Raw genomic sequence first — 25,848 nt, forward strand, 5'->3', positions numbered from 1 at the left:
TCCTTGCTGTTTAACTGTTTTATGTATAGTAGTGTGTATATGTTAATCCGAAACTCCTAATTTACACCTCCCTTTTCCCCTTTGGTAGCCATAAGTTTGTTTTCTATGTCTGTGGGTCTATTTCTATTTTGTAAATAAGTCATTTGTATCTTTTTCTGTTTTTAGATCCCACATATAAGTGATATCATATGATGCAATTTTATTTTTTCCCCGCTTCATTGAGATATAATTGACATATTATATAAGTTTAAAGTGTACCATGGGATGATTTGATACACATATATGTTGTGAAATGTTTACCACAATAAGATTAGTGAACACATCCTTCACGTCACATAATTACCGTTTTGTTGTTGCTGTTGCGATGAGAACCTTAAAGCTCTATTCTCATAGCAGCTTTCAAGTATACAGTGCAGCATTGTTAACGCGGTCACCAGGCTGTACTTTAGACCCCTGGAACTAACTCATCTTGTAACTAAATGTGTATACCCTTTGACCGACATCTCCCCATTTTCCCACCTCTTGGACCCTGCTACCACCATTTTTGTCTGTTTCTATGAGTTCATTGTTTTTAGATTTCACATATGAGTGAGATCATACAGTATTTATCTTTGTCTTTCTGACTTATTTCACTTAGCATAATGCCCAGAAGGTCCATCCATGTCATTGGAAATGGCAGAATTTTTCTTTTTTTGTGGCTAAATAATATTATGTATAAATACACATCACATTTTCTTTTTCCATTCAGTTGTCAGTGAACACCTAGGTTGTTTCCATGTCTTGGATGTTGTGAATAATGCTGAAATGAATATGGAAGTGCAGATATCTCTTTGAGATCCTGATTTCATTTCCTTTGATGTATATCCAGAAGTAAGGTTGTTGGATTGTATGGTAGCTCTGTTTTTAATTTTTTGAGGAATCTCCATACTGTTTTCCCCAGTGGCTGCACCAATTTCCATTCCCACCCACAGTGCACCAGGGTTCCCTTTCCTCCACACCGTCGCCAGCATTTGTTGTCTGTGGTCTTTTTGATAATAGTCATTTTAACAGGTATGAAGTGATACCTCATTGTGTTTTGTTTTGTTTTGTTTTGTTTGCGGTACGCGGGCCTCTCACTGCTGTGGCCTCTCCCGTTGCGGAGCACAGGCTCCGGACGCGCAGGCTCAGCGGCCATGGCTCACGGGCCCAGCCGCTCCACGGCATGTGGGATCTTCCTGGACCGGGGCACGAACCCGTGTCCCCTGCATCGGCAGGCGGACTCTCAACCACTGCGCCACCAGGGAAGCCCCTCATTGTGGTTTTGATATGCATTTCCCTGATGACTAGTGACGTTGAGCACCTTTTCATGTACTGTTGGTCATTTGTATGTCTTCTTTGGAGCAATGTCTCTTCAAGTCCTCTGCCCATTTTTAAATAAAATTGTTTGGGTTGTTTTTGCTACTGAGTTGTATGAGTTCCTTATATATTTGGATATTAACCCCTTATCAGATATATGGTTTGTAGATATTTTCTTCCGCTCTTTAGGCTGTCTTTTCATTTTGCTGATTGTCTCTTTTGCTGTAGAAGCTTTTTAGTTTGACTTAGTCCCACTTGTTGATCTTTGGTTTTGTTACCTGTGCTTTTGATGTCTTATCCAAAAAGTCATTCTCAAGACCAATGTTAAGGAGCTTTCCCCTTTGTCTTCTTGTAAGAGTTTTACAGTTTTAGATCTTTAAGTTCATAATCCATTTTGAGTTACTTTTCGTGAGTGGTGTAAGATAAGGGCCCAGTTTCATTCTTTTACATGTGAATATCCAGTTTTTCCACCATTTATTGAGGAGACTATCCTTTCCCCATTGAATTTTTTTGGCTTCCTTATCAAATATTATGTGACCTTATATGTGTGGGTTTATCGATTCTATTCCATTGGTCTATGTGTCTGTTTTTATCCCAGTAACCACACTGTTCTGATTCCTATAGGTTTGTAATATAGTGTGAAGTCAGAAGGGGTGATGCCTCCAGCTCTTTCTTTCTCAAGATTGCTTTGGCTATTCAGGGTCTTTTATGATTCCATTTGAATTTTAGGAATGTTTTTTCTATTTCTGTGAAAAGGGATATACTGTCAAAGGTATACATTTATAAAAGATGGTCAGTAGTTGTTTGTGGAATAAGGGATATTCCAGCCACAGTGTCATGCAAAGTTTTAAATGTAACTTCTATGCAGCTATGCCACATTTCACCACTACCCCTTTTGTTTATTCAGAGTGGAAAATAAATGACGTTTCAGCTTTTTAAATTTCCTGATCATTTCTAAAGTTGGAATGAATTGCTACTGATAAAGAAAGCATTTTACCCCCATCTGCAGAAACAGCAGCTTCTATAAAAGCTGAATTATCACTTCAAGAACCTCAAATTAATGTAGTTATTAAATCTTAGAGAGGTCATAAGGTAAAGAAGACGGTTTATAAGTCTTCATAAGAAGACAGTTCTTGTATGTTCATTTGAGCTATGAAATACAGTTGGTACCACAGGAAACGATCGCTATATGTAAACCATCAGCTCCTCTTCAGCTTTTAAAGCCTGATGTTGAGTGTTGACAACCTTGGGTCCCAAAAGAGCAGGGGCCTGTTAGAACTTAACTCGTTCCATTTAACTTGTTTTGAGGCTTTACCATTCTTTTTTATTTATTCATTTATTTATTTGGCTGCATTGGGTCTTTGCTGCTGCGCGGGCTTTCTCTAGTTGCGGTGGGCGGGGGCTACTCTTTGATGTGGTGCAGGGGCTTCTCATTGTCGTGGCTTCTCTTATTGTGGATTGTGGGCTCTAGGTGCACAGGCTTCAGTAGTTGTGGTGCCTGGGCTCAGTAGTTGTGGCTCGCGGGCTCTAGAGTGCAGGCTCAGTAGTTGTGGCACACGGGTTTAGTTGCTCCGCGGCATGTGGGATCCTCCCGGACCAGGGCTCAAACCCGCGTCCCCTGCTTTGGCAGGTGGGTTCTTAACCACCGCGCCACCAGGGAAGTCTCCTAGGCTTTTCCATTCTTTAAAACTTTTCTTATTTTTAAGAAAATAACGTTGTGCACAATTCTGTTTCGGGTTTTATCTGTTCTGCTCTTAATTAGTTGTCTTCTTACAGAGCATTTGTTTGTTTAACCTGTTTTCTGGTTCAGAGTCTCAGACTCTGTAAGATTGGGGTTCTCATCCTTTTGGCAGCATCATCAAGTTCTTCTGTACCAGCTGCTGGGTTTAAAGTAGATTTCTGCTCTCTAGGAGCTCAAGTGAAGTGCCAAAGGTAGGCAACAAAGTGGGTTATTGTTGTGAAATAGATGTGCTCTGGTAAAAGGAGGTAGGAGGAGAGGACTTAGTCATTTTTGGTTGCTTCTGTGGAGTGTGAGGGAGAAGGACTGCTCTGGGATGACTCAGTGCTCTCGCTTGGATATCTAGATGGGCTGAGGATCATTTGGTGAAATTGAAATACAGAAGAAGGCACCGATTCTGGAGATGGCTGGTTGACACGGAGCTGTAGGGTAGTTGTTGAATTTGAGTATACAGCTTTGAGGTGAGGCCTGAGCTGGAGTGAAGCGAATACAGATACTAAACGGGGCAGCTGAGGAACTATATCCTGGAAACCTGACTGAAGGTTGTGACTAGAAAGGCAAAAAAGAAACGAGGAGAAGTGGGTAATACGGAAGCCAGTGGAGGAGAGCTGCAGATGCCAGAAAGTCATGGGGACTGAAAGACATCCGCTGGCTTTCCCTGAGCAGTTTTGGTGTCAGCTTTTGGGCAAAAGAACGCTGCTCTGTGTTAGCGAGTGAACCGACTTAAGGAACTGAAGGCAACAGATAGTTGTTTCCTTTATATACCTTGGGCGATTGGTTCCTTGTGAGAGCCTTCCTTTGATCATCAGCTGGCATAAATGGTGACACGGGCTGCGGTATTTACCACACATGTGCCTGTGAGAAATGGAAAAAGAGGCACAGATGAGGCCGTGAACCAAGCTTTTTTTATGGATGGATGACTGCTCAAATTTAAACAATATTGGAATACTTGAAAAAACACTGTTTCTCTTCTGTTTTGTAGACAAGTTCTCCACTCTTCTCAGGTGGTTATCATAATTCAGTTCTAAGCATACGTATTTAACAATCTACATGCCTCAAACTTTAAATACCTTCCCTTGGTTCTGAATGGAAACGGGGGACAGGAAGAGAAGTTGCTACCAACACAGCGGTGACTCTCAGCTATTCATGGACAGGAGAGCAAGGTCACCTGAGAAACTCATGTGTGGGTTGGTAGTATAAGGCTGATGAACTGGACCAGAGAGTGTGGAGGTCCTTTCCTGTTTATTATCTGCCCCTGGTCTGAAAACATTAAACAACTTTACTGTTTAAACAAAGGTCCTCATCTAGTTTTCTGGTAATTAATTCAATATTTTAAATTTCTGATGGTAACTGAATTTTCCAGCCTCTTAATTTTTATCTCTGTCATTTTAAGTTTAGTGTTCATTTTTGCATTATTTTGTTTTAATGCTGCATTATTTTGTTTTACTATTGTTTCTTTCTTTTGTTGCTGTTGAAGATTTTTTAAATTTTCATCTATTTAACATTTATTACATATCCAGAATTTATTATTCCTTTGAAGTTAGACTAGGAATATATCCTTAATCTTTTATTGTAGGATTTTTTTCAGTCTCTTCCCCTAGTTTTTATCATGCGTGTGCACTTGAGATTTAAAGTTTTTTGATGGTTCCCCCTTGCCCCCATTCGCTTAAAGGAAAACATGTTATATTTATATCCCCCAAACAACATACAATGTGTTCATGTTTTCTTAGCCTTTTATTTTTGGAACTGATGTGTTAGGTAAGAACGATGTACTTCGCTTTTGTCCCAGGATGATAAATAACAAAAAGCGTCCTTAACCTTTTGTTTATTTATTGTGTTATTCAACAGTGTTTTTATAGCCCATTGTGGTAGGTTCAGCAATGGAGAATGTGGTCCTCATGCTGAGGGAAGAGAACGTTGGAAGGAAGCAGTGGGCAGCAGGGTCAGTTGTCACAGAGTGGCCGAGCGAGGTGAAGCTGAAAGACTTCCCATTGCTTCAGCCCCAGGAAGTTCTTGGTGGTCTAAGGGAGAGTGGTTGGCAGTGAGGATGGGCTGGGCCTGTTGCCAGGTTGTTCAGGAGTGACAGAGACATTGAGAGGATCTGAGGAACAGGCTGGAGCCTTTACACCTTCTCTTTTGCTTTTAATGAACCCATATTCTGAGACCTTCAAGAAGGCTCCACACAGGTTCTCCAACTTCAAGATTGCCTGTTGCTAAATTTATTCCCCATCTGGATTGGACGAAAGATTTAATGTGAACCTAGAGATGAAATTTTAGAGAAACTGAGAAGATTTGAGAATTTATAGGTAAAGGTTAGGCCCTTCTGCATGTGCAGCAACATGGATGGACCTAGAGGTTATCATACTAAGTGAAGGAAGTCAGATAGAGAAAGACAAACACCATAAGAAATGTGGAATCTAAAATATGTGGAATCTAAAATATGACACAACTGAACTTATGTACGAAAACAGAAACAGACTCACAGGCACAGAGAACAGACTTATGGTTGCCAAGGGGGAGGGAGGGGAGGGGAGGGATGGAGTGGGAGTTTGGAATTAGCAGATGCAAACTGTATATATAGAATGGTTAAACAACAAGGTCCTACTGTATAGCACAGGGAACTATATTCAGTATCCTGTGATAAACCATAAAGGAAAAGAATATGTGTGTGTGTGTAACTGAATCACTTTGCTGTACAGCAGAAATTAACACAACATGGTAAATCAACTATACTTCCATAAAAATTAAAAAAAAAAAAAAGAGGTTAGGCCATTCTGGCCATAGAATAAGTCCACAAGACTATAAATGTTTGTTTTGTTTTCTTGTGCAGATGTGTAGAAAACCCACAGTTAGGTGTATTTTGCAGAGACTTCTTCAATCCAGACGGAGGTCTGGCTTACCTCAGGGTGTATCCTCAGGGGAGAGGAAAATAAGCAGCAAAATGAGCTTTTCCCAAGTATGAAAGGACAGGCGTTTGCTTTTCACACATGTAACGAAGTGTAGCTTGCCTGCTAACAGTGACTAAAGAGCATGGACCTGCGTAGACAATCCTGTGGTTGTTCGGATTGCTAAGTAGTGGATCTCTGGGAGGATGGAAGTGAAATCCCATCTTCTGTTTCTTATTCATTCCACCCTATGTCCGTGGGGATGCAGCATTTGTGAAGGAATCAATTATCCATTTGTTAGTCAGAGGAGCCTTACAAATTATACATTAGCAGATTGATTTCTGAGGTTCACGTTGGGCGACCGATGGCTTAAGGTGGGTTGATGAGGAACATCAGGGGAAAAGAAGTGGCCACAGAGAACACCATTAAAAGCAGCTTTCGAAATGACCGTGAATTTATTCCTAATTGAAGAGCTGACATAATCCATACTAAGTGTGTTTATTTCAAGCCTTGTACATTAAGTAATTGATTATCACATGAGGTGTACATGTGGGTGATTTTGCCTTTTCTTTAAATTTGAGACCTTGAGACCACCTGTAGTAGACTTGGATTTAGAAGGTATGTGCTGCTCCTGGCCCCCTCCTGCTTACTGGGCTGCTTTTTTTGTTCCATTAAGGAAACATTTTCGTATGTTCTATGGTGTCAGCTTGACATTATTGATTTTTGAACAAATTCACTTATGTTGTCCAGAATTCCAAACATGTCTCCATTAGGAATAAAATTGTAGCTAATGGAAAATACAGCTGAGACCATTTTTCTCTGGTCTTTTTTTTCTTCTGGTTCCTTACCCTTGTCTGCATCTATTTCAGTGGACCATCTTCACAACATACTCCCTAAATTGTATGTATAAAACAGGAAAGGCCAGCATTGAAGAAAGACCGAATCTTGCCCTCCTTTTTCCCTCCTGTATCCTCTCTTTCCTGTTCAGTTGTAGTTGTTGCTTATTTCTAGTGTTTAGAAATGGCAGATATACACAAGGTGTTTGTTTCTGACAGGAATGATTACCATTGACAGGTGTACTATTGAATTCCTGTTATTTATTCTTTATTAAATGTTATAGAAAAATTATAGAAACTAACATGCATAGTGATGATATTCAATTATTGCTCAAGATAAAAATGTGCTGCAGGTTCCCCAAAGGATGGCTTTAACAATTAAGATTTACTGTGGTTTCGTTTTGTTTTTAGATTCATGGATTTACTGTGTAATTGTTTAAAAATATTTATCTTTTGATTACAAACCATAAATATTTGTTGTAGAAAATTAGCAGATCCTAGAAAGGGACAACCTACATAGTAATAGTATGTCAGCACCCAGATATAAGCAGTGCTAATATTTTGGGGAATCTGCTTCTAGTCACATATATTACATTCAAATACCCGTAAATAGAGTAGGATTTATAAACATCAGATTGTACTTACCCAGAGTAGCCAAATTATAAGATTTGAGGGCACAGTCCTCCAGACTACCGAGTCTGCTGAAGACTTCTGACACCAGCCGCAAGTTCTGGTGGGTTCCTAAATCCACCTTCATGTTTGATAATTATCTAAAGGCCTCACAGAACTCGCTAAAAGCTATTATACTCACACTTCTGTGTTATTACGGGAAAAGGATACAGGTCAAGAATTCAGCCACAGGAAGGGCCATGCCTGGGATGGTTCCAAAAGTGAAGTTTTCATTTTCCTCGGGACATGGAACCTCCACCCCTACGTAGATGCAGGGAAGCTGAGCCCCGTATTCAGGGATTTTACTGGGGCTCTGTTACGGAGGCATGATTGGTTGCTAGGTTGTCCACGTGGTTGATTTCAGCTTCCGGGTTGACTGATACGTTGTGACCCAAAGCCTCCACCCTAAATCACAGGCTTGGTCTTTGTGGCCCAAGCAGCCCCACCATAGGATGCTCCTATCAGGTGTGCAGGTGTGACATAGATGACTTCCAGAAGCCAAGGGCAAAGGCCAGACCTCTCTTTGTCTAAGGCCATATTCTTCTCTAAATAATGCTTCTTTTTTAACTTAATTTTAAAAATGAACATTTAGATTCCTAGCTTTTAGAAATTTAGGTAATTTTTAAATTATTTATTTATTTACTTACCTACTTACCTGTTTGCACTGGGTCTTAGTTGTGGCACGCAGGATCTTTGTTGCAGCATGCAGGATCTTTAGTTGCAGCACGTGGGCTCTTAGTTGAAGCATGTGGTATCTAGTTCCCTGACCAGGGATCCAGCCCTCGCCCCCTGCATTGGGAGTGTGGAGTCTTAGCCACTGGACCACCAGGAAAGTCCGTAGGTAATTTTCATTTCTCAGTGTCTTACAAAAGAAACCTGCTATGGAAAGCATCTTGTTGCAAAATAATCTTTGTACTTCTCCTTGGTTATTATAGGCAACGCATATTTTAAAGAATTTTGATACACGTTGCCAAGTGATCCTTTGGAAAGTTTCTCCAAATTTGAATTACCACTCCCAATGTAAGAGGAGTGTCTATTTTTGTGCTTCTTGGCTAAAACTAAGGTGTTTGAAAAATCTTTGCTGATTCTGTAGGTAAAATATCTCATCGCTTTACTTTTCATGTATTGATTGTTACTGAGGTTGCCTCTTGTTCCTGTTTACCTACAGTTTGTCTGTTTCTTTTGGGAGTTGACTGTTTACTTGGTGTGATTTACGTGAGTAGGAAACCCAAATTTCTTCAAAAACTAAAGAATATTTTAAAATGTATGGTAAGCTGCTAAGTTGTTTGCAGTGTTCATGATAAGGGGTAAATATCCCTAATCGATAAGCTGTTGTGAATCAATTTAAAAATTATGGACACCCTGATAGCAAAACAGTTTCTTTCTCTGACTTCATGCTTAGAATGTATAGTTTAAGATTGCAGCCTTTACAGATGTATTAACTAGCTTCTCTTTCCAATTCTATTTGAAGTGACCGAAGAAGTAGAAAATACTTGTGCTCTCGTTTTAAAATAGGGAAAGAAGGAAGTAGTAACTAAACATGTGCTAAATACCTCATCTTCCAAATGAGCCAGTGAATACAATTGCATTTATTTTGGGTGGGGGGAGGAGACATAATTCAAGCACGATTTAGTAATTTAAAGATAATCACTAACAAGATCAAAATAGAATATCTCAATTCTTCTTCAATGGGTCAAGAAAAAGAATTTGAGTAACATAGCAAAAGAATAATAATGAGATGGAGCAATGTAATTTTTAAAAGTATAAAGGAAGGTAGCAACTAAGAGAACACTAAATGGGCCAGGTATTCTGTTACTGAAAGAAAACTAGCCTCAGCTTTGAAGGACAAATATCCCACCAGCCGATGGAAGTGAAAAATAAAGATGTGAGCAAAAATGTATTATAAAAAGCCAAACAAAAATTAAGCATGTTGGCAGTAACAATATAAGAAAATATAGAGTTTAAGGCAAAAGAGCATTAACCGGCAGAATGCATATTAGATTGATGATAGTACAAGTGAAAAGGAGAATATAACAATTATACCCTTTGATTTGCCAAATTATAGGTCATCTAATAGCTGGATCAAAATGGATTTGAAAATCAAGGAGGAATGGACAAAACTACAATTGTAGTGGGAAGTTTTTGAAGCATGTTTCTATCAGTCTTTGCTAGATGAAGAAGAAAAAATTAAACAAGGACATAGAAATTAAATAATATATACAACATTATTAAAAATATATGTATTTTGAACCCTAAAATAGAAAATATGAATTACTTCAAAATGATATCTTTTGTTTCAAAGAGCAACCCATCCATTTAACAGATAGACACAGACCACGTATCCGACCACAACTGTAGTCACACTAGAGTTTATTAATAATTTGATATATAAGCAGATAACACCACCACCACGCTTAGAAATGAAGCAAAACAAAATGTTACTTTTCCCAAAGGAGATATAATTATTACAATAACACAGTATTCTCTGGTCTCTGGTTTGTGGCCATTGGTATACCCAAAGGCAAATGCAAAATATTTGATTATTTTATGATTAAGAAATGAGCAGTTAAAACTAACGAGCAATATACTAATGCCAGGAAATTAGAGTAAGGTCAACGAAATTGTTCCAAGGCAAAAAAGGCATAATTAGTATAGACTAAGAGTAGAAATTAATAACATAGAAAAATTAAAAAAATACAGCAAATAGGTACTTCCCTGGTGGCACCGTGGTTAAGAATCCGCCTGTCAGTGCAGGGGATGTGGGTTCGAGCCCTGGTCCGGGAAGATCCCACATGCCGCGGAGCAGCTAAGCCCATGCGCCACAACTGCTGAGCCTGTGCTCTGGAGCCCGCAAGCCATAGCTACTGGGCCTGCACTCTAGAGCCTGCGAGCCACAGCTGCTGGGCCTGCGTGCCACAACTGCTGAAGCCCGCGTGCCCTAGAGCCCGTGCTCCACAACAAGAGAAGCCGCTGCAATGAGAAGCCTGCGCACCGCAACTAGAGAAAGCCTGTGAGCAGAAGCGAAGACCCAATGCTGCCAAAAATTTTAAAATAAATAAATTTATTTAAAAAAAACCCAGCAAATTGATTGATGGTAGTATTGCTTCTATAAAAAGGCCAATACAACTGATAAATATCTGATAAGGATAATAGTAAAAAAGGAAATAAAATATTAATATACATGTGAGATAGTGCTGTGTGTATATTTTCATATTTCCAAATAGGAAAACTAATATTACCTACTTCATAGAATTTCTGTGAGGCGTAAATTATATAATATGTATAGAACTCTTAGAAAAGAGACTGATGTATAATAAGCATATAGTAAATGTTTACTTATTAGTAGTATTACTACTTACTAGTAGTAGTAGTATTAATATCATTAGTATTATTAAAATATTAAAAGAATACAAAGTGAAATGAAACTATTTCATCATTAAGAACTTGGAATGCACAATTTTCTGGGAAAATGTAAATGACCAGAATAGAATTAGGACATTTGAGTAGCTTGACAGTTATGGGAAAAATAAGTGTAAACCAAGAAATAATCCGTTGAAGGTGTAGATCCCAGACATTCTTATGGATGGGCAGATTCTTCTTAATTTTATTTAGAAATCTTTAACGTTTGTTCTTGTTCTGAAATATAACTTTTTAAAACCCATTTTAAGATGTGCAGGGGAACAAATAGTAATAAAGCGAACAATCCTGTTAACTACCACTCTGTCAAGAGCAGACCGTGTGATCCCCTTCCCCACCTATACTCGCAGTTCCCTTAGTGGGAGCCACTGTGCTGACCTTCGTAGGAATGACTGCTTAGCTTTTCTTTTTCATTTTATGTCCTCTGTGTGCACCCCCTGGACACTATGGTGTAGTTGTGCCTATTTTTGTTAGGTTGTGTAAGTGGAATCATATTGTACGTATCAGGAATGAGAAAAGCCTGCTGACGGTCATTGCTACTCCCAGAATAAAACAAAGTATGAGACCTCTAAGGGGAGACATAGGTAAGTTTATTTAGAGACATTAAAGAAGGCCTAATAAATGGAGAAATGCTCCATGTTTATGGATTAGAAGACTCAACATACTGTAAACGTATCAAAGGGAGAGCTCTCAACGCTTCACCTTAGGTGGGTTTGAGGAAGTTTTCTCCTTAAATGCTAAGAGTTTTTACCATGAATGAGTGTTGTTTCATCAAACACTTTTTGCATCATTGAGATGACCGTATGAATTTCCTCTTGAGATGATCTTATGATTTTCCTTTTATTAATGCAAAAAATTATCATATATTAATTCCGCTATCTTGTATCAGCCTAGTAGTTTTGGAGTAAAATTATCTTTTTTATATATGCTGACTTTGTTAATATTTTCTTTAGGATGTTTTCATTTCTGTTCATGAGTGAGATTTACTTGTATTTTTTCTTTTTCATAACATCCTTTGTTGAGTTTTGTTGTTGTTAGGTTATGCTGTCCTGGTAAAATGAGTTGGGGAGCATTTCCTTTTTATTCTGTTGTCTGGAAGATTTTGTGTGTGATTGGAAGTTTGTGTTCTTTGAACTATCCCATGAAATTAATACTCTAGTGAGTGAGTTTGACAGTAACTAAGATAAGTAAAATACATAGTAAGATAGTGGTAAGTGCTAAGGAGAAAAAATAAGTATTACAGTGAAGGAGCTATGAATGTTTGGGTGAAGTGTTGAAATTTCGGATCCAGTGGCCTGAAAAGATGACTACCAGTGAAGAGCTGGCAGAAAAGCATCCCAGGCACCGGCAAACAAATGCAAAGGTTCTAGGACTGGAGAAACAGCAAGAAGGTCATCGTGGCTGGAGGAGTGAGAACAAGGCCAAGGGTGGATAAGGCAGGGCTTTAGCCATATCATTTAGGACTGTCAGGTCATAGTAAACACTTCGGGTTTTATCCTGAGATGGGAGGCCTTTGGAGGGTTTGAAACAAAGGAGTGACATTGTCTGATCCCCCTATTAACAATATACTGGTTTGTCGAGGTTAGATTTCTAGGAGAGTTAGGGCAGAAGCAGGTCTGCTAGTTTGGAGACTACTACAGTGATCCAGACAAGGGTGGTGATAGCTTAAACCAGGATGGCAGCCATAGGGGTGGTGAAAGTCTGGGTAAATTTTGTTTGAAGAGATGGTAGGAACTGCTGACAGATAGCGGTGTAAAGTGTGGAAGAAAGACGGGAGTCAAGACTGGCTCCAAGGCTTTCGTCTTGTGCGATGAGAGGACTCTATCAGTCCTTAACTACTCCAGATGGGCGAGACATCAGGGAGAGCCCTTCCAGGAAGGAAGATCAGATTCTCAGGTTTGGATATGCTTTAGTTCACATGCCCGTTTAGGCATCCAAGTACATATGTAAAATAGGCAGTCCTAGATATTGGTCTGGAATAGGGAGAGGCCCCGTCTAGGGATTTAAATTCAGGAGTCATCCCATGGCCTGGAGAGAATACCGAGAGAGCTCGTGTAGATGTAAAAGGGAAGAGGTGCCAGGACTGAGCTATGAGGTACAGGGATCAGGAGATAAGGAGTATTTGGCCAAAGAGACTGAGGCGGAGCAACTAGAAATTGCAGAGAAAACTCAGAGAAGTGTGACACCTTGGAAGCAGAGAGAGGGGCAGAGTTGTCTTCAGGGTTCCATGCTTGTATTAGGTAAAGTAAGTTAGGATTGAATAATGACCGTTATATGTGGCAACATGGGGGTCATTTTATCTTGTAGTTCTCATGAAAATATGAATACTTGAGAAAAACCAAGGAAAGTGTGAAGAATTGTGACTGGGACTCACCTTACCAGATGTCAGAACGTACCATGTACGTCTCCTATAATTAAATCAGTGTTGAAATGATATAACAATGGCCAAAGGGACCACAGTTGAAAACCCAGAAGATTAGCTCAGTGTATATAAATATTTATTATATGATAAACATAGTTCTCTTCAAAAGGAGAAGGGTGTGGTTTTTAAAAAATGGGGCTAGTCCAAATGGGTATCCATTTGGAAGAAGATAAGATGAATCGTGAAAGTATTAAAAACTTAGATGTGAGAAATAAAGCAATAACCATCTTGCAAAAATATACAGGAGACCACATATTACAATGTCAGGGTAAGGTATTATACCAAGACCTCATACCCTTTAAAAAAAAAAAAGAAGGAAATGGACAAGAAAAGAACAAACATTAATAGAAAAAATAAGAGATGTGAACAGAGTTTTTAGAAGAATAAATTAATTGGCCGACAGGCTTAAGAAAATGTTTAAGTTGTTAGTAGTTGGGGAAATAAATCAGTGAATATTGATCATTGGCAAAAAAGTTAACCATTGCTAACAGGTATAAAGGAAAAAGAATTCTTATACCTTGTAGTTATGATTTTCCCCCATAATATTGCTAATGTGATACAAATTAGTTTCTACTCAGGAAGAAACATGTTGTAATAAAAAGTTGGGTTTATTCGTACTAAGAATACCACTGTGTGGCCTAGCCACACAGCAGTACTAAGGCTCTAGACAGCTCACGTAAACTCTTGAGGCCTCGTTTTCCTTATTGTGAGGTGGAGGTAACCATCCTAGGCTGTCTCCTTTCGCCAGAAGTTGCAAGGATCAGCTAACGTGTATGTCAGGTCTTTGAAAATAATACAGTGTGATTCCTAGAATCTTAGCACAGGCCATGAGCACAGAGTCCAAGAACAAATGACGTACAGTTTGACAGGTACATGGGGAGAAGATACACTTCTCGACGTAAGTTGTACAGAAGGGCCTTGCGAAGAAGCATTGTACTCAGCACTGAGGCTCAGTTTGGTAGGCCTGGAACAGTGCTACCCTGTAGAACTTTCTGAAATGATGAAAACATTCCGTGATCTGTGTGCTTTTTCACACAGTAGCCGCTAGTCACATGTGGGTATTGAGCACTTGTGCAACGGAGGACATGAATATTTAACTGTGATTGATTTTAACTAGCTTAACTTTCTATATAGTCACACGTGGATAGTACCGTATTGGTTAGGACAGGAAACCTTGGCAGTGATCAAGCTACACACATCTATTGAATTATAATCTGAGGTAGGCTATAACCAGAGACCAATTAAATTACAGTCAGAGGTATGTGGGGTTTATATTTGCCACAAGTAAAATGGGCATTAAAATGTTTGGCGAACAAAAGATCAGCATCAGGAAGTTGTTAACAGAAGGTACTCAGTGAGGAAAACATTTATGCAAAGAAGACTAGAAACTGTGCATTCAGACTCGTCGGCCAGAAGTCCAGACACACTGGCCTCATTGCTTTCCCAGTTCAGCTTTTGTTTTGCATCTTCCTTGCTGCCCATCACAAAGTTCTCTTCACTGCTCTTAAGGTCAGAGCCCTGGCTCTGCTTTTTCTCTGTTGTGAATCTCATCCATGGGGTTGGTTTATTCTCCTATAAATGGATCAGATATCTCTGTAAGGTCCTTTCCTGTCCTAACATTCTAAGAACTTTTAAGGAGATAGCTTGGTTTTCATGAGCTGCGTTTCAGGAGTGATTTAGGGATCAGGGTGAGAACGGGTTCTGTAGCCAGCTGTCTCCACCTGTAATGTGGGAATTTCTCTCAGCAGCATCAGGCAGTGGGTGGCCTTTCCAAGGTCAGGGAGTCTTGGTCTGTCCTGGCCGTGACTTACTAGCTTGGAGGTATTTTCCGTTGAGCATAGAACAATCAATTTTGTGTATTTCCATTTTATTCTTATGCACAAAGCAAATTATTTTAAGGTTAGGTATTTAAAAAAATGAATTTGCAGGCTCATGTTGAAACCGATGAAGTCTTCTCTTTTTGTGGTTAATTTGTTCTATCGTGTTTTGTGCAAGATAGTTGTAAACTGTCATTACTTAAGAAGCAAAAAAAGGAGAAAAGGTTGCCATTTTTTAATGTTGTCAACATTTACTGATTTTGATTTCTCTTTAGAAAATCCGCCTGTATGAATATTTTAGTGAGTAAACAGTTGGCTACATAGAGAACTGGAAAACTGCGAAAAATATTACAAGTGCAGTTGTGTGTTTACTCTTGGGAAAATACATCCAAAGTAGAATGCCTAATTCCATCTTCACAGATTTTTAAATTTGAGATTACTCAAAAGAATGGAGGATGGGGCTTCCCTGGTGGCACAGTGGTTCAGAGTCTGCCTGCCGATGCAGGGGACACGGGTTCATGCCCCGGTCCGGGAAGATCCCACATGCCGCGGAACGGCTGGGCCCGTGAGCCATGGCCGCTGAACCTGCGCGTCCGGAGCTTGTGCTCTGCAACGGGAGAGGCCACAACAGTGAGAGGCCCGCGTACTGCAAAAAAAAAAAAGAAAAAAGAAAAAAAAAAAGAATGGAGGATGACAAAGTTAGTTACTATCAATTAGATCCTGTGGAATTCCCCCAGAAAGTACTAAGCATAGAGTATAAATAAAAAGTTGATTTAGTAATTTATAAGAGAAGAAGAAATGGATTGGCTGGTGAGCCAAAGTAAAATAACTAAGATTTTAGAGTTGCCGTATGATCCAACAATCCCACTCCTGGGCATATATCCAGAGAAAACTCTGATTCGAAAAGATACATGCTCCCAATATTCGTAGCAGCACTATTTACAACAGTCAAGACATGGAAGCAACCTAAATGTCCATCAACAGAGGAATGGATAAAGAAGATGTGGTACATGTATACGATGGAATATTACTCAGCCATAAAAAAGAATGAAATAATGCCATTGGTATAGACGACCTTATTTACAGAGCAGAAATAGAGACACAGACGTAGAGAACAAACGTATGGATACCAAGAGGGAAAGAGGGAGGTGGGATGAATTGGGAGATGGGGATTGAAATATATACGCTATTGATACTATGTATAAAATAGATAACTAATGAGAACCTACTGTATAGCACAGGGAACTCTACTCAGTGCTCTGTGGTGACCTAAATGGGAAGGAAATCCAAAAAAGAGGGGATATACTTATATGTATAGCTGATTCACTTTGCTGTGCGGTAGAAACTAACACAATATTGTAAAGCAACTGTACTCCAATAAAAATTCTTTTAAAAAAAGAATGAAATAGTGCCATTTGCAACAGGATGGATGGACCTAGAGATTATCATTACCAAGTGAAGAAAGTCAGAGAAAGACAAATACCATGATATCACTTATACGTGGAATCTAAAATATGATGGATGTAACAAACAGACTCACAGATACAGAAAACAAACTTACGGTTACTAAAGCGGAGAGGTGGTGGGGCAGTGATAAATGAGGAGTTTGAGATTAGCAGATATATACTACTGTATATAAAATACATAAACAACAAGGTCCTACTGTATAGCATAGGGAACTAAATTCAATATCCTGTGATAAACCATAATGGAAAAGGATATGAACAAGAATGTTTGTGTGTGTGTGTATATATATATCTGAATCATTTTACTGTATACCAGCAACTAACGTGACATTTTAAATCATCTATATCTCAATTAAAAAAAACACTAAACTTTTTCTTTACATCATGATTTTTATTTTGGTTTTTGTTTTGTTCTTTTAATGAATTTGGCTGGGAAAGAATTATAGGACTGTGGAGTAAATAGAACAGAACAAATAAAAAGGTACATAACAGGTAAGAAAAGTACCATTTTTAGCTGGGACTTCAAGTACGTGAAATAGGTAATTTGGGCAAATCTTAGGTTTCTGGGCTTATTACATGTCTGGGAACAAAGCTATATTTTACCATTTTCATTTGCAGAAGCAAAATATGTCTTGGACTCCTGCATCTAAACTAATAGACAACTTGTATCACTTACATTTTACAAAAAGCCAAGGCATTTCACTTTTGATATATATGTTTCTGAAGGTTTACCATGTTTGTTTGTTCTTTTGTTCTCAATAGAGTCCTGTGAAGATAAATCAGATTAGCCTGGATGAAAGTGGCGAACACATGGGCGTGTGTTCAGAGGATGGCAAGGTATGGGGATTACATGGTCACGTGGAAAGCAGCGCTCCAGCTCTGTGGGCTGTGATGTTACCAACTCCAAGGGCTAGAGCAACACTGTGCCTACTGTATACCTGCAGTAGGAGAACCCTGATTATTCTTTTTGGGTATCGGACTTGCTCCCGATTGCTCATAATTAAAGTAAAATACATTTTGCGCAAATGTGCCTTAGGAAAAATAATTACAAGAATGTCAATAATGTAACTAGTATTAAGCTGATTAACAGCTGTGGCAGAGGGACATGTCACCTTAATCATTACTGCCGTGCCACTTAGGCTTCAGCGACTGGTCTGCAGTTCCTGCAAGACAGTGGTTTAACGCCTTTCTGCCATAAATCCACAAAATTGGATTTTGTGGGCATGATTTCTGTGGGCTGGTGGTTTTCATTTTCACACACCAGTTATGAATGTTTCTCTTGAATTATAGAATCTTTTGATAAGCAATCATAGTTTATCAGAAGAATAAAGTGTCTTACAGTGGCCACATTAAATAAATGTAAAATCAATATATGTACAGTTTCTAAAAACCTGGCCCCTACTTCCTCGACCGAGGACATACATCATTTGTGCAGCGTATAACTAACAATTATCAGTGCTGCTTGCCGAGGTTGAGCTGTGACATTTAGTGGTTGTGGTGATTGATTTTCCACTTATAAGAATGTCTTTTGTTTTTCAGTCAATGGAAGGCTTTTCTAACGTTGGTTTGCAATGATAAAATTCTAATGCACAGTGTATTTAAGCTACTCTTCTAAAATAACAGTTGAAGAAGAGAGTGCATTAAGAATCATTACAGAACCTTACATATTCTGGACTTCGTAGAGCAGATTTCCTCATCTAATTTTATGTTTTTTATGGGATCTAAATTCAGTGGGCCATTAGGATAAGTAAATTAAAAACAGTGTAATCAGTGTAAAAGATTTATAGCCATTTAATCTGTTAACAAAAGAAAAATGAAGTCTTCTTGACAGACAAGAATGCATTTTTATATATCTAAGCCTAATGTTACCCAAAGAGTCTAGTAAGAGTAATTGGAACACTCATGCTTTTCAAAAAGCACTGTCAAATTTTCTGAAATTCTGGGATGAACCAGACCATCAGAGATAGATAAGGGAGGAGTATGTGCAGAAATTGAGAAGAATTATCCAAACTCTTGAAACATTTCGTATTTATAAGAAAGATCATCTTTTTGTTTTCTGAAAGGTGAGGAAGAATTCCTTCTGGATTAATGCCAATGTAATTGAACTAATTTGTTGAAGGAGAATATTGTTTTTGAATTGGAAAAGAACTTATACTAAGATACTTCATCTAAGAATTTTCAGAACTCTAAATTTTGAAGAATTACTATTTAATGCAGCAAAGCAGTATATTTTAGCTCCTGTGTCTGGTGGATAACGAGATGACCCTCAGATATCCCCTGGCACACTTCTTGGCAAGCACCTCTGTTTTCCTATTTTAGTCAAATTTATCACTGCCATATTTTGTTGTAGACCCATGATGCATGTTTAAAGAATGGTTTTCTCATATATTTTATCAGCGTTGATAGAATTGAAAATAAATATTTCAGCGCACGTAGGTGTGTAAGCTAGCCCTCCTCGTGGGTTAGTCAGAATTGTGAAAATTGAGGCGCTAATATACAGTGATCTAGTAAAGTGGTTAGTGATGATGATCTAGTAAAGTGGTTAGTGATGATAGCAACATAAAGATTATTAAGCAAGATCAGCTCCGGATACCTAGATCTCGTGCATCTTTCAATGGCTGTTGTGAGTTTTCTTTCTTTAGTGCATTAAGATTCCTAGATAAATCATTACCTTCCATTTCACAGATAACCTTTGATATTCAGTTTTAAAGTCATAATTCTAACAGTTGTTTAAAATTTACTCTGTTCAGTCAGCTGGTGCTCAGTTCTAATCTTTTTATTTATCCTCGAGTTCCAAATTTTGAAATACACTCACACATATACTGTGTGTGCGTGCGCGCGTTTGTGTGTGTGTGTTACTGGTATACATTTTTAGGTAACTTTCCGCGTAAGTACGTAACAGCCTTATTTTCTGATCTCTTGCCTATGTCGCCCTCATACATAAACTAGAATTAATTTAATGTAGAATTCTGGGTTGAACTATTTTCTCTCAAAGTTTTGGCGACTTTGCTCCCTTCTGACTAACCTTTATTGTCCTAGACATGTCAGAGGCCAGCCTATTTTTGTTGTTTCACAAAACCTTTTTAATTTTTTTTCTGTCCTGCCTTGGATCTCAGACTCATCATAATAACAACAACACTACCAATGGCAACGAACAGCCCTTGCAATTCAGTTTGCTAAGTTAATGTCTTGTTTGGGTCTATTTTCATTCATTTTGTCTGGAAGAGGGTAAGTCCTTTTGATCCATATACTGAAGTATTGTTTTCATTTCAGGAAAGTTGACTTCAGTCCTGATTTTGATTATTGCTTCAGTTCTACGTGTTTTCATTTCTTCAGAGAAACTCAATAATACTCAGGCTGGAGGCGGTATTGCGCGGAGGCTAAGAGCATCGCTCTGCACCGCGCCTGCCTGAGCGGCTTTCCCACTCTTCTCTGTTAGGTCAGGGATGTTGCTTGACCCCCGGCCCCTCCACTGCCTCAGCTGGGCAGTGGGCACAGTGTGAGGCCTGGATGGGAACGTGGCAGAGCCAGTGCTGGGTGTGTGGGAAGTTCTAAGTTCATTGTGTTTTTATTGCTAACCCTTCACTAACCATCTGTAGTCTGGCCTCTTCCCCTCCCATTTTGTTGTACCTCACTCATGTCTTCAAGGTAAGTTGGTGAATGGATAAGCCCTATCCACCCTTCTTCTCTTTTGAAAATATATGTAGGGGGTTCCCTTTTCTCTACACCCTCTTTGGCGTGTATTGTTTGTAGATTTTTTGATGATGGCCATTCTAACCGGCGTGAGGCAGTGCCTCACTGTAGTTTTGATTTGCATTTCTCTAATAATTAGTGATGTTGAGAATTTTTTCATGTACTTTTTGGCCATTTGGAGAAATGTCTTTTTGGATCTTCCGCCCACTTTTCTGATTGAATTGTTTTTTTGATATTGAGCTGCACGAGTTGTTTATATATTTTGGAGATTAATCCCTTGTCAGTCACTTCATTTGCAAGTATTTTCTCCCATTCTGTGGGTTTTCTTTTTGTTTTGTTTATGGTTTCCTTTGCTGTGCAAAAGCTTTTAAGTTTAATTAGATCCCATTTGTTTATTTTTGTTTTTACTTTCATTACTCTTGGAGGTGGATCAAAAAAAGATCTTGCTATGATTTACGTTGGAAGGGGAGGGATAAATTGGGAGATTGGGATTGACATATACACACTACTATATATAGAATAGATAACTAATAAGGACCTACTAAATAGCACAGGGCACTCTATTCAATACTCCGTAATGGCCTGTATGGGAAGAGAATCTAAAAAAGAGTGGATATATGTGTATGTATAACTGACTCACTTTGCTGTACACCTGAAACTAACAGACCATTGTAAGTCAACTATACTCAGATCTTTAAAAATTAATTTTTTAAAAAGAAAGAAAATATACTGTAAGAAAAATTGGTCATGTTTTGTCACACACACACACACACACACACACACACACACACACACATACATACATATACCTCACACATGTGCTTTGCTTTCTCATGGTTTTTATCCTCTCATTTCTCTGTAGTCAGGGAGAGTTTCTCTTCTTGTTTTGGTCCCTTTGCTGAGGAACTTTGCTTCCAATATCAATTTTGCTTTCTGGAGTAGACTTTTATTCTGTTTTGCCTTTTTGTTTTTCCTGAACTCTTTCGATCTCTCCCAATTTTCTTTTCATGTCAGCCTGATCTATGTTTAATTTTTAAAACCAAAAATTATGACTTCTTGTGTCTTAGAGTGTCTTAGAGGTGGAGTGGTTGGGAGGGGAATTATCCTGCCACATTTGAGCTGTGTGTTGTCAGCTAAGTGATTCAGACCTCTCTGTGCTTCACCCTATTTCCTCCTCTATAAAAGGGGGGATAGTAACAGTACCTGCCTCATTAATCATTAGCAGAAATGAATTAGTTAATATATGTCAGTGATTTGGAATAGTATCTGGAACAGAAGAAACACGTAGTAGTCGTCAGCTGTTACCATCATCATTATCATTGTCCTATCCTTTGCTCCAGATTCATAGAGGTCTCTTCTTCTTATTGAAGTTGACAAATAGTTTTGTAGTTTGTTTTTTTCTTTTCTGGTTACTATTAAAACTTTTTTTTTTTTGGCCGTGCTGCACGGCATGTGGGATCTTAGCTGCCCAACCAGGGATCGAACCTGCACCCCCTGCAGTGGAAGCATGGCGTCTTAACCACTGGACCACCAGGGAAGTCCCTACTAAAACATTTTTTAAAGCATGGTTTTTCTCCCTCTGAGTCACTGGAATTGTGTTCTGCAGTATTCTTTTTATAGACCTTGTGTGCATTTTTGTTACTCATTTATCCATTCCAGAACAGGGAGACAAGCTCTTTCTGAACCTGGGTTAGCAAACAGATTCAGGCCCTGCTTGTTATCCTTTTGGGTGTTGTAGAGTCACCCTTCAGCTCACATAGGGACCTGTTAATGAGCTCCATTTCCTCTGACTGGAGGTATCCAGTTAAGGCAGCTCCTCCAGTGAACTGGGAGCCTCTCCTATCTTCCCTCCTGGGTCTTTGACACCCTCCATGGGTGGAGAATATGAAAACCTGCCATCTCCCCCGCGAGGGTGCCTCCAACCACTGCCCTAGATGGAATGACAGTTTACGTGTTCACCCCTGTTCTTCTAATGCTTGACCTGTTGTTATTTGCAAGCCAGGGTTTGAGAGGGGCTGTTACAATGAAGTAATAGCTGGGAGGGTTGTCCAACACTCTGGTCACCTCATTCATAGTTTCTCTATGTCAGATGGCCCGTCGCCCAGTTTTCTGGTTTGCAAATACATAGAATTCCATGCTAAAGGGGAGAAGGCTTATACACCTTCCTGATTGTTTCATGAGAGTAGGGTTTCTTTACTTGTGGTGGTAAACACATAGCACATACGTTTTGTGGTCCTCCTATGGCTCTGTGGGTTTGTAGTTAATGAGAAATCCTCCAAGACTTTGCAGTAGGTTGACTCTAAGGCCAATTGTTCTGAATTTTCTCTTTGTCTTCACTAGGTATTTTTGTGACAAGTTGGGAGAGGTTGTCAGGGCTGCTATAGGGGGTACCATTATCAAAAGGATCCTCTCTATTTTAACCTTTAAAAATATGATTCTTAACTCAGATGCACTCTTCCTAAAAGCCCAAACTTTCTAGGCAATCATTCAACGGATTCTTTTCACAGAGGAGTGTGCTGATCACTGAGAAAATGACAAATAAAGAGGGAGAGAGAGGGGAGATGGATGAGAATTGCTTTGGATTTTACTAGCTTTAGTAGTTTTAAGTTCTGACCAACTCGTTTGGGTGTCACATTAGTGAAATAAACCAAAATATCAAAGGTTTTACAACTCACCCTGCTTGTACTGGTAAAGTTTACGAGATTTGTCTTGTGAAATCTCAGTGTTTTCCATACTGAAGGAGACAATGACAGTTGAGGAAAATGTTATTCAGTTAAACGTACGAATAGAGACTAACCTAAGAGTTCTAACCTGGCTTTGCCCCCTCCAGCCCCTAATCCGGGCACGCTATGACATTTTTGCTTCCACTAGTTCTAAAGGGTAGTTATGAGTTTGAGCCTGTTTTCTAAGAACTTCTGCAATTTGTTCTCTTCTGTTCATTCCTTCTTATCACTCTACTGTTATGTCTTCATATGGATCTGTGTGTTTGTTTTGTGGTTGATTTGTGATTTTTAAAGGGACAGCCCTGGAAATTAATAATTTAATTTTCGCCGTTAGATTTACAGTATTTCTCGTATTCATTTTCTCACCGATCCCTCAGTCTTTTTCGACGGGTTCACATTTGTTTGTTTTCAGCTCGCATAATTTTCCCTGCAATAAAAATCACTTAACTTTTGTCCTTAAAATCATCTTTACCCTGTTACAGGCAGAAGGAACTTCATCCATTTGAATGAATGTCTGGTGCATTTAGTTTTCACTTCTGTTGTAGAGTTGTCTGATTCACTCCCTTTCATGTTACTTTGGCAAATATTTGAGGCTTTTGATTTTCTTTTCCCTATTCTACTTTTCTTACACTTTATATATTGTAGAAAGATATCTTCATTATTTGCAAATTTTAGGCTAGCTCCTATAATGATAGAGTGTAGAAGAATAGGGCTTGGAATACTCTTCTTGATTTTTACAACCTCAGGTGAGTCATGTATTTTTCCATGGAATCATCTGTTACACAGGCATAATGGTGTTTGCTTTCATCCCTAGCTTTCTTGCTATAAGGGCCAAATGAGGCAGAGCAAGATTGTCACTGCTAGTTACATACTGTCAGTTATCAGTCTTTAAAAATACCATTTTAAAGGTATTTCTTCTCATTTTCAAATCCATAAGCATAGTTTAATTCAGAATAAAATTTCTAAAAGAGCCAGAATGACGCTGGCCATTTTAATAGACAGCTTTTCCAGAAGGTTGTTCCCTCCACAGTTGGAGAAGACTGAGAAGTGACATCACATCTCTGAGGAGAGATTATCGAAATATACTTTCCGATTGGAATGTTAGCCTAGAAATTATGTTGGGCCTCACACGGGACTTCCCCATTGGTTAAAAGTGAGTCAAATTACAGCTAAAAAATAAATTTAGAACTAAGAGGAACATCTAGACACTGCTAGATGTTGACCACGGTATGAGTGAAATAAATACGGTCCACCTGAAAAAAAATACGTCATTTTACCCCACCAGAAAGTTCAGTTTGTCTAGGGTGGGATCTGTCCATTAATTTCCAGGAATCCTAACCGTGCACTCTGGCCTGAGACCCACCGAGGTAAAGCACGTGGAAGCGTTTAGAGGTCCAAGCTGGTAGTAGGAGTGTGAGAGTTGACAGGGGACCACGTTGTCAGCGACATCGTTAGAATGAATTCATAGAAGTAGCTTATGTTAGAAGAATGTAAACTTCCTAGTTTAGCATGACTTTCTACTGATGTAACATTAATAAGTTGAGCACTTGTTAATTTATTAAGATTCAGGTGATACAGTACTTGTCGTATTTTGACCCCATTTTCTTGGATTTGTTGGGCTCATTCAACTACAACTTCCTGGGATAGAGTAAAACTCTGACTGCAGTGCTTATCTTTTGAGCTTCTCTACCACCATTTTATAAGAAGTTCAATGCATCCTGTGCGTATACATTCATATAAAAGCAGTGATGCAATGCCCTCTGAACAATGAGAAGCAAGGTGGTAGTGGGGCCTGCATGTATTTGCCATGTCAAGAATACATTTTAACAGATTACCTCTGATTAAGTCAAATTCCCTCTATGCTACATTGTACCATGTGCTGTTCTTGGAACCCAAATAACATACTTGGCACAAGGGTATAAAAACAGCAGTCACAAAATGAGTGGAATATTCTAAAGATTTTATAGTTTAATGAAATAGTTTATCTCCTCAAATGATATCGTAACATGAGTACATTTTCCTCTTGGAACTTGCACACATGAATTACTCAGAACTTACTAAGATGGGGACTTGCCTGGTGGTCCAGTGGTTAAGACTCTGCACTTCCAATGCCGGGGTCACGGGTTCGATCCCTGGTCAGGGAACTAGGATCCTGCATGCTATGCTGCACGGCCAAAGAAAGAAAGAAAAAAAAAAAAAAACTAAGATGAAAGCAAGGAAAATGCTAAGTAGTTTTATATCTGTTTAAAAAATTGAATTTATAATGAAAAACTTTCTCACAGAGCACCATTGGACCCAGATGGCTTCACAGGTGAATTCTTAAAAATTTAAAGAAGAAATAACACCACTCTTCTAGAGACTAGAAAAAGAGTGAACACATCTCAAGTGTTGGGAAATAGTTCTAAGTGCCCCTAATAGCTGGTTGCAAGTATTTGAGAGCTCCTGGAATTCATACACTGTGCTTGTGAGAGTGTAAATTGATTGGAACCACTTTGCAAAGTCGTTTGGCTGTCTATTAGATGTGAACAGATGCATAACCTGTGACTCAACAATTCCATTTCTTCATAAATGGGTATATAAGTGGACCAAAAGATTTGGAAAGAGTTTTCACTGCAGCATTATTCATAATAGCCTCCATCTGGAAACAACCCAAATGATCAGTGGAAGATGGATACATAAATTATGATGTATTCATACATTGAAATACTATAAGGCAATGACAAAGAACCAGCTCCTGCTGTACGTACATAGCAGTATGGATAAATATCAGAAAGAAAATGTCGAGGGAAAGAAGCCAGTGAAATAGTTTATGATTCTATTTATATAAAATTCAAACATTAGCACAAC

The 25,848-nt window shown here is 38.8% G+C and overlaps 1 protein-coding gene across 1 annotated transcript in view; it reads left to right on the plus strand.

Annotated features, from left to right (window-relative positions):
• The window catches only part of VPS41 (VPS41 subunit of HOPS complex), a 188,297-nt gene that overhangs the window by 63,885 nt on the left and 98,564 nt on the right, over positions 1–25,848 (plus strand). Inside the window, exon 5 of the mRNA XM_082846260.1 lies at positions 17,348–17,422. Within this exon, the coding sequence (XP_082702386.1) occupies positions 17,348–17,422 (75 nt within the window). The remainder of the gene's footprint in view (positions 1–17,347; positions 17,423–25,848) is intronic.

This window comes from Leucopleurus acutus, assembly GCF_964270905.1.
Source record: "Leucopleurus acutus genome assembly, chromosome: 9".
NCBI classification, from domain to species: domain Eukaryota; kingdom Metazoa; phylum Chordata; class Mammalia; order Artiodactyla; family Delphinidae; genus Leucopleurus; species Leucopleurus acutus.